At 42.5% G+C, this 9,437-nt stretch overlaps 1 protein-coding gene across 1 annotated transcript in view; it reads right to left on the reverse strand.

Moving 5' to 3' along the window:
* LOC104412802 (G protein-coupled receptor kinase 5) overlaps positions 1-9,437 on the reverse strand; it is a gene marked incomplete at its 5' end in the record, with an annotated part of 72,715 nt that overhangs the window by 6,666 nt on the left and 56,612 nt on the right. The window contains one exon of the mRNA XM_010023618.1: positions 1,390-1,490. Within this exon, the coding sequence (XP_010021920.1) occupies positions 1,390-1,490 (101 nt within the window). The remainder of the gene's footprint in view (positions 1-1,389; positions 1,491-9,437) is intronic.

Raw genomic sequence — 9,437 nt, forward strand, 5'->3', positions numbered from 1 at the left:
GCTCCAACAGGATAGGAAGCTTTATATTCGTATGTATGCCTCCCTTTTTTTGGTCTGACTGTGAACTCTTCCAAAATTAACATTATTCAGAACATTTAGTAAATACTAACAGCAAGTTTTTAAAACTTCCTTTTGACCCCATTTCAGTCTGTGCGAAATGATCAGCATATTTATTAACAAGGTCTCAAACCTGGCTCATTTATCTGTTTGAGCTGAGATGAAGGAATGGCTGCTGGTGAATACGAGCCTGAATTAAGTGGTGTCCAACGCTAGCCTATTCCATTCAGTTAATTAAAAGCTGTGCGCATTTTACAGAACAATAGCTGCCTTTCAGCAGTTGTTTGCTCTTTAGTTCCCCTCTTTGGCAACAACAAAGTGCATTTTAGAGGGAACTGTCAGCTTTCAAACCAATTTGAGAACTGGAAACAGGCATCAGGGGGGTTTGCGTTGAGCACAGCTCTGCCTTTGTCACTGGGACTGGCACACACAACTGGTGCGAGTTACATGAGCATCTCTACACGACACCAGGCCAATGCAAGGAAACTGGTTGAGTTGTAAGAGAAGGCCAGAAATAACCCACATCTCGTCCCAACGCAAAGAATAACTGGAACCAGAAAAGGTCAATGAAATGAGTCAAAACAATGAATGACAGTGGAGCGAATTTTACAAATCCCCATGACATCATCCAGGGAAAACAAACGGTGCTCAGCCAGAAACCACACGGGCCAGCGTGCGATGATCCCTCCTTTTCATATTTCCAGTCGTTTATGATCTACTGGCGCGAACAGCCTCGGGTCAGTGCTTGCAAACGCAGAGCGCATACCTGGAGCTTTAGTGCACAACAGCGCGAATCGCCTCGCCGCTGCAAAAACTGATAAGCCTTTTCCCAGACAAAGGATGAAATAATGCACGTTCGTTTTGAACGCCACAGGCAGACAGAAGGCATTAAAAAGCGCCCCATTCTCCTGGTGAAGATTTTCTGGAAAAGCCATGCGGAGCAAGTTTGCACATTCCTCTGTCTAAATGGGCTGTATAGCCACTTAATTTTTATGCGCTTTGAAACAGAGATGTTTTCTTTGGATGCGTTATCATTGTAGCTCTTTTCACACAGCATGAAATCCACGGCTGGTTTACTTGGCTAGAACACTCCGTCAAATACCTGAAACACTAAGTGCCTGTGTGCAGTGTATATAATGGCATGGAAATATTTATTACATTTTGCTCAGATGAAATGACTTCACCGCTTGTCAGCTGTGCCTGTAGGATTATGAACATAAGCCGAAGATACCTGCTTCAGGTTCAGATTGAAATGTCTGTCTTTTACCTGACACATGCCTTACAAGCTGCTGACTGCAGCTCTGATATCTTTGGGTATCGAGTTATACTTACTTTGTACAGTGAGAGAATAGCTCTTTGCAGGGGCTGTTTTCGAGTTTCTCCTCTGTCTGTTGGATAAGATCTTGACTGACTTCAGGAACGCAGGCTGGAGACTACGGGGAGAGAAGAGAGGGGTGTGTTATCTCTGTGATGAGGTGCAGATTCTCCTCTCTCAATGTGTAAAAGACACATTCGTTATTTATGCCCTGAGCTGCTTCCATTCAATTTCAGCGGTTGTGTAAAAGCAAAGGAGCTTTACGTCAAACAGCAGTAAAATAGGATACCGTGGTAACTCGCTCCACATTCCACTCTATCCTCACATTGCTTTTCTGCCTTCTCCTGTACCTTCACCTCCTTGCCCAGCCTCATGAATATGCAGGACACACTCCTTGCCAATTCTTTGAACTGCTCCCTTGCATCCCATGAAAAATGTGCTGGCCTGAACTGTGCACAGGCCATTCTCTTAAACAAAAGATTTTGCCCAGTGTTTTCACTCCACTGATGATTCATTGTGCTGTCTGAAAAATCCATCTTTTCTTTTTTAACCAGCAAAGGAAAACAAGAGCAGAGCCTTGGTATTTATGGATTTATATATAAATAATATAGAAAGATGCTCACAAAAGTGCCTGGACACCTTAATTCATTATTAGAAGGACAAAAAATGATCCAGGAGTTTTAAAACAATCATTTCAAAAAGGAACTCTGCCAACCAAGCACATAAACTCTTTTCATCCTCTCTTCCCTTTAGACAGAATGCACATTCAGCCTCTTCAAAAAGCCCTTACCAAAGAGAGGTCTTTTGCAGTATGCCTTGTTGGTTAACCAGTTTAGGGCCTTTGGGACTAATTATCTATAAAGACAGTTTTTAGGCAGTCCACTTTCTTATTCATTGACAGTATACTGTAATTATATAAAAAGTGTATATATGTGTGTGTGTGTGTACCTATTTATAGGCATTTCTCCCATTGACATGAAAGCCCCTTTATATAACCAATTGGATTTGGGTATTTTCAATGAATCCAGTCTTAGCTGACAAAATCCTCTTTCCTTGCAGAAGCCTTAACAGTAATGTTCCCCATCCATGGCCATGACCACCAGATGTGCTGAGGGGGTGGGTCACAGAGCATCATCACTCATTCCTGGCCAGATGTTCTCAGTAACTCACCCTTAGCTGGGGATATCTTGGCAAGCACTGAAATGCATCACAGGCAGAGTTCAAAAACACTGGAATGAGGACAGAGGAAGGGGCAGAGGTGGAGCCAGAGAAAATCTCCAGCATAGTGAAAGCTGAATTAAGTCTTTTATCATTTCCTTCCCACTGCTGAAATGTGAATATGATCCTGGTTGTGACATGAAAAAGTAAGTTTGTTCCATGGTTTACAGAACCGTCTGTGCATGCTATGTAATGCAGTCTCACTGTTCAAACTTCACAGATGATCTGCAGAACATGTCCTTGCTGAAATATTTTGTCATTTCCTCCTTATATTCCTCTATTTCCTCAGCAAAAGATATCAAGGGAACACCCACTCTTAATTACAGAGAGAATATATTGCTAATAAGAAAGAAGTTTCACAGTTCTTGAGAGGTAGATAAGCTCATACATTATCACAGAATCCCAGACTGGTTTGTGTTGGAAGGGACCTTAAAGCTCATCCAGTTCCAACCCCTGCCACAGACAGGGACACCTTCCACTAGAGCAGGTTGCTCCAAGCCCGTGTCCAACCTGGCCTTGAACACTGCCAGGGATGGGGCAGCCACAGCTTCTCTGGGCACCCTGTGCCAGCGCCTCAGCACCCTCACAGGGAAGAACTTCTGCCCAAGAGCTCATCTCAGTCTCCCCTCTGGCAGGTTCAAGCCATTCCCCTTGTCCTGTCCCATCATGCCCTCATCTAGAAGATGAAGAGACTGAGACGAAGCCGGATTTCCTCAGCTTGTTTGGCCACTGAGGTTAACATGAGCTAAGAACAGTAGAACAAGTCTCAGTAATTTAGACAACTTACAGAAATTCCTAACTGCAGATGCCCCTGACAAAGTCCCAGTTTTATATCAAGAGAGTACATAAAGGCAAGAGTGAAGCAGTGAAATTACTAGGGAAAAAAATCAAAAATCCTGTTTTCCAGTCCTACAGCTGCTGCATTGAAACAACTGGGGAAAAAAGAGGAAACAGATAAAAAAGGCTTTTAAAGGAATATTCAGATATAAACCAAAGCCTAATGATTAGCAGTATGTCGGTTGATTTAGGCTAGGAACCATCTGAATTAATACCTGTGCTTTCTAGTGGGTTGTGTGGACAAGCTCATTGGCAGCCCAAAGCTTGTACATGGCTGTGTGAGTCCACTGCTCAGACACCTGGTTATCTTCAACACCTCTCTGATTTATAGGGTAGAGAAACACTGCTGAACTCCAGAGTCTTTGTACTGCTGTGAATCTGGAGTGTCTTCTGATGTGAATGGAGTTGCATGAGTAAAATTGATATCTAATTGATGTTACTACTAATTAAATCTAGAACTTGTTCTACATTTATAGGCCAAAATTGGGATCCAAAAGCTAAATTCTAAACCCCGTAATTAGTCATTTAGACCAAGTGACCTGATTCTTTGTCATGCCAGGCAACTTCATTTCTCGTTGGGAATTCATTTCCCAGCGGGAGATAAGCTGCCTTGAGGTTAAGCGTTGAAGATCATGCTCATGATACATTATTAGTAATAATGCCATCAAATTTTGTCTGAGATCAAAGTACATTTAAAAAAAACCTGTAAGCATCAGCTAACTTTTTCAGAAAGAAGAAATTAATTGTTTAAGGGAAAAGGGAGAAAAATGAGTAAAAGAAACTATATGACAATGTGGGAAGTATTTAAAAATGGCACGAACTGTGGTTCCTTTCTCCAAGTCTGTGGGAGATACAGTCACCACTTGGTTTTTCAAAACCACTCATTGCTGACCATTGAATCTCTGCTTCCTCTGAACGAACTGAGAGCAAGCTAACAATATCAAGGTAGGTAAAATCACAAATACACTGACATCCCATACATGGACTAAGGCCTTTAATCCCTTACATGGACAAAAGTGCAAACACTTTACTAGAGCACTTCATTTTCTAGAACAAAACCCCACTTTTTTCCACAGGCTCAACATTTCCAAAGGTTTTCTAGGATAAAGGACACCTGCAAAATATTTGGTGTCCTTTATGCAGCCCTTTATATTGTTCAGGGCAGAGCAGTTGCACCACATGTAACGGAAGAGCATACCCAACACTTTCTAGCTCTGCACACAGTACTAGGGAGCATTTGTATGATCCTTCCTGACATTTTCCTTGAGAGTTCACAGTTCCCAATACTCCCAATAAATAACCATGACTGCCATTTTCCCTGCTTCAGTCCTGTGCATACCTACAGCCTTCAGACAAAGCCAGGAACAATTACAAGCCAAAACCCAACCTCACCAACCTACGTTTGCTTCCCTGGAGAACAATTAGGTAGCACAAGTTATGAGTGAAAGAGAGCATTTGGATCCCAAGAGGGAAAGCTTCCAAAGGTAACACTTTGGCCAGTTACAGAAGAAAAAGTTGCTTCTTCCCTGGAGAGATGCAAAAGATTTCTGCAGCCCTGAAGCAATGGTTATTAACACTGTTCTCCTGCTGCATGACGGGTAATGGCTGTAAAAGCAAATTCAGCTTTTACAGGGGAACAGAGACACCTTTTCCAGCATATTAAAAGTCCTGTGGCAGCAGGAGAGCCACACACCATGATTAAGACCATTACATCTGAGTGCGTGACAAAGAATATTCTGCTAACTCTTCAGAAACACCTGCAGAAACCTGTTATGTTCCTTGTATACTTAAATAAGTACAGTCCTGTATTTCCCCTAATGGCTATTCTGTTTCCTGAAGACAAAGAAAGTGATTCTTGAGCTCACTTACAATAATGTAAATCAGAAACAATGCCAGTCAAGTCAACAGGATAACACTAGGGTAAAGCTGATGGAACTGAAACCAGATTCATGTCCCAAGATTCTGGCAGTGAAAAAAGTGCTTAAATTGATCCTAGACAAAAATTTATCTCATCACACTATCCTTTTTGACCAGACAGTTTAATGAAAGTCAAAAAGTCCAAATTACTTTCACGAGGTTTTAATCAAAATCTCCTATTTCCTGTATCTTCTCATTTATGGCCAGAAACTGAAAACCTTCGTATAAATATTTCGCTGGCAAAGCAACAGCTCAGTTTTATGGTGCCCTCTTGTTTAATTTTTAAGAAAAGAATGCAACTAGGACTTGGATTAGTGATCATCTGAGAAACAAGAAATGGATATTCAGTTACTTCTGAGTGCCATTGACACACTGAGAAAAAAGTCTCCAATTGTAGATTTTGGGGTTTTTTTCCTAATTTAAAAGACAAGATCCTTCCAGCTCCTCTCCCATTTCAGTAAATGGCATGAAAACAGCTGAGATGTCACACACTTGATCAAGGTTAGTTATGTTGTGTCCACAAAAATTTGGAGATCATGGTTCCTTCCAAATTAAGCCTCTGGGCCTGCAAAATACTTCCTACATTTTGCTGAGAGGTTGATTGCAGCTTCTCCCTCTTCTTCTCCTATTCACTAGGATGCGATCTCTGATAAACAACATGGGGGTTAGGTTTCAAGTGGGATGCAATACCACCCATAAATGCCAGGTTCTCAGTGGGAGCTGAGTACATTGTAGGCCAAATGCAAGCTGCTCTTTCCACGGCTGTCCCTGGCAGCCTGAATGCCAGCAGACCCCTGCCAGGTAGCTATTCCATGCCACATCTGGTACTGCTCATGTCCCAGCACTCAGCTCCTCACTGAAGTACTCAAAAGAAGCAAAATCTGACTCAGCTGAAAGCTTCCAGGCTGTGTAACTCCCCATTATCTGTTATTCTCAATGTCATGTTGCATCACTGCACTTTCACATGTAAACTCCCCTGTGCTGACAGCTCTGTAAGTTTTGCTACAGGCTACTTCACTCAGCCCTTCAAGACACAGTATTTGTTGATCGTCACTGAACAGGACAGCAAACAAATAAGCCTTCTCATAAAATCATCTCTATACGTTTGCCATGGTCCCTATATTCCTCTGGTGGTGTTTTCCCTGTGCCTGTGTGGAGGACTCCTGACCTTTTGTTGATATATCAGCTAATGAAATTATTCATAAAACAAGCCAAAATGCCACACTAATGATCAGAGGGATGAAGCACCTCTCCTATGAGGAAAGGCTGAGAGAGTTGGGGTTGTTCAGCCTGGAGAAGACTCCAGGGAGACCTTATTGTGGCCTTTCAGTTCTTAAAAGGGGCCTATAAGAAAAATGGGGAGACAGGGCCTGCTGCGACAGGACAAGGGGTGATGGTTTTAAATTAAAAGAGGAAAGATTCAGGCTGGATGTGAGGAAAAAAGTCTTTACAATGAGGGTGGTGAGGCCCAGAGAGGTGACGGATGCGCCATCACTGCAGACACTCAAGGCCAGGCTGGACGTGGTTCTGGGCAACCTGATCTAGTTGAAGATGTCCCTGCTCATTGCAGGGGGGTTGGACTAGATGAGCTTTGAAAGTCCCTTCCAACCCAACCTATTCTATGATGCTATGATTCTGTGACTATGATTCTATGCCAGCACTACCTAGGGAGGCATTCAGATCTTCTCTGATAATTTTACTTTTTCTTTAAACCACATTATTTTTTCTAATTTCCTTAAAAGAGCACTTCCAGATGTTTAAAATGTATGACTTTGGTCAAGATACAGTGTGCTATAGCTGTTGCCTCCGAGTCTATGGAGATGAAAGCAGGCAGCCAGCTAGCAGAGATATGCAACTTCAGTGAGCAAAAGCATTTTCCTGACAAGCCAGCAGCTGGGCTTACCCTTTCTGAAGCTGGGAGTTGGTGGGGAGTAGCAGATATCTCTGTGTAACCAACTCCAACCACTCCCGATGGCTCTACAGAACCCAGGGCAGATGCACACACAACACCGACGTGGCTGTGCAGAGTTGGATTATTGTGCACAACACTGCTTTTCCTGTGGGAAAAGTGCCCGAATGACAGAGGGAACTGAGAGGGATGTGCTGAGACTCCAGCTAGAGACATGAATCCGGTTGGGCTCACCACTGTTTGAGAAAGCCATAGAGAGTTGATGAGAGCACAAAGGGTCTGGAGGGTTGAGAAACATGCTTGGGAAAAAAACATGCCAAAGAGAAGCATGGAGGTACTAGATTTGTTTTGTCTGGAAAAGTAGGAGTGAAACACGGTAAAGGTCCTTTAATATAGAAGTGGTTTTAATAAAGAGGGCAGGGATCAATTATCCTGCATGTTCTGCTCTGCACTGCAGGAATGATACGAAACAATCTATTTAACTGGCTATGAAAGCTGTTTTTTCCTTAATTTTTCACACATGAAGCTCAAGAACAGGCATATGAATATTGTGGAATCTCTTCTCAGAGGTCTGAAAGGCCTCTGAGGTCAGACAGACATCTGTTGGTGATCTGAGTGCATTTGATCTCTGTTCAGTGGCTTTTGAGCCCTCTCGCAGTCCTTTGTACCACTGATTCTGCAAAACACTGGACTCTGTAAAACACAGGCACAAGGCACGGCCCTGAGAGCAGACAAGGGAAGTTGGCATGCGAAGTGCTCACCAAAGGAAACCTGGAGCTCTGGGCAAAGGAATAAGTATCTTCCTTGCAAATGAACAGTCCTGCATCAAAGACACTTGTCTCAATCATCATGGTTTCCTACAAGAAAAGAAATAGCTTGCAGAACCCTGATCTTGAGATCAGAGAAAGGGATAGCATTGACTTCAGACTGACTTCGCAAGAAACAGAGCAGGCCCATAGTCTGGAGGTAATTTTTTACCCTTACACTGTGCCTTTCATCTAAGAACCTCAAAATATTAAAGCTTCGTTGCATGATTAAGTCTTCATGAGCTAGGTGGCAATCTCATAATATTTTATAGAGCAGTGAACAGGGAGGTTGAGAGTTGTATTTTGCAGAAGAGTTGATCATCATCTGTTACTGAAATCAAAGAAGTCTCACTGAGATAAATGACAGCTTGAGGTGCCCAGATTCCTCAGATCAGTCTATTTATAGCTTGCAATTAGCGAATAAAGAATGGAAACCTAAGAATGCAGGCTTTCATTTTATACCAACACTTGTCAGTGGATGTAAGTCATCACAGTATCTTAAAGCACGATGCTCCATCACTACAAAAATTATATAAACCAGAAGGACACCACACTCTTTAGATGGAATAGACTTCATGCAAACTTTTGTTGTAAACACAACTGCTTTCCTGGCGAGTTTCAGAGATATTCAAACACAATAAGCTATTTTAAAAGTTACTTGCATGAAACAAATAATGTGCAGCATATGTTATGTCTCAGGGTATGAAAACATTCCACAACAAACTAGCTTAAAATAATTAAAAATGTTTCAGTCAATGGACAAAAGTTCAAGCCATAACTTTTCTTGAGCTGCCTCTGATTCCAAGCCCTTCTGTCTTAATGTTATGTGTACTTTCAGATGTTGACAGCAATTTTCCACATACAATCTACTTACAAACCTCCACACAGATCTGCTACCAGTAGAGACCTCAAAACTATGAAAGACACAAGCTAAAATGAGCCTGTTGGTGTGAGATGATGCATGGTGGGATGAGGAGAGTTCATGCACAAAAACCTGGAAATACTGGCTTCATCCAGCTGTTATGTTGCTGCATTTGATTTGCACTCACCTGGCCATGACCCAAGACCAGCAACGGAGAGCAATGGTTTGTGTCAAGGATGGGAAGTCTGCCACATGCAATGCCATTTCTGCTGTTGCTTTTGCAGGGTCACATCGTTCTCCAGATGTTTGAGGAAGGGTCAGCAAAGCAGGGGGAGTAGTTACCAGGACAGGTAGCAATGGTGTGATCATCAGGGGCGACTGTCCTGAGTATTCTTTGAGGCAAACACTCATAAGGAGGCATAAGGAGGACTGTAATCAGAGCAGTTACTAGAGGAGACTAGGTAGATATAGGCAAGTCATGCTAGTAGGTGCAAAATTAGGGCAAGAACAACTTAT

Source organism: Nestor notabilis, unplaced genomic scaffold (genome assembly GCF_000696875.1).
Source record: "Nestor notabilis isolate BGI_N333 unplaced genomic scaffold, ASM69687v1 scaffold14091, whole genome shotgun sequence".
Lineage (NCBI taxonomy): Eukaryota > Metazoa > Chordata > Aves > Psittaciformes > Psittacidae > Nestor > Nestor notabilis.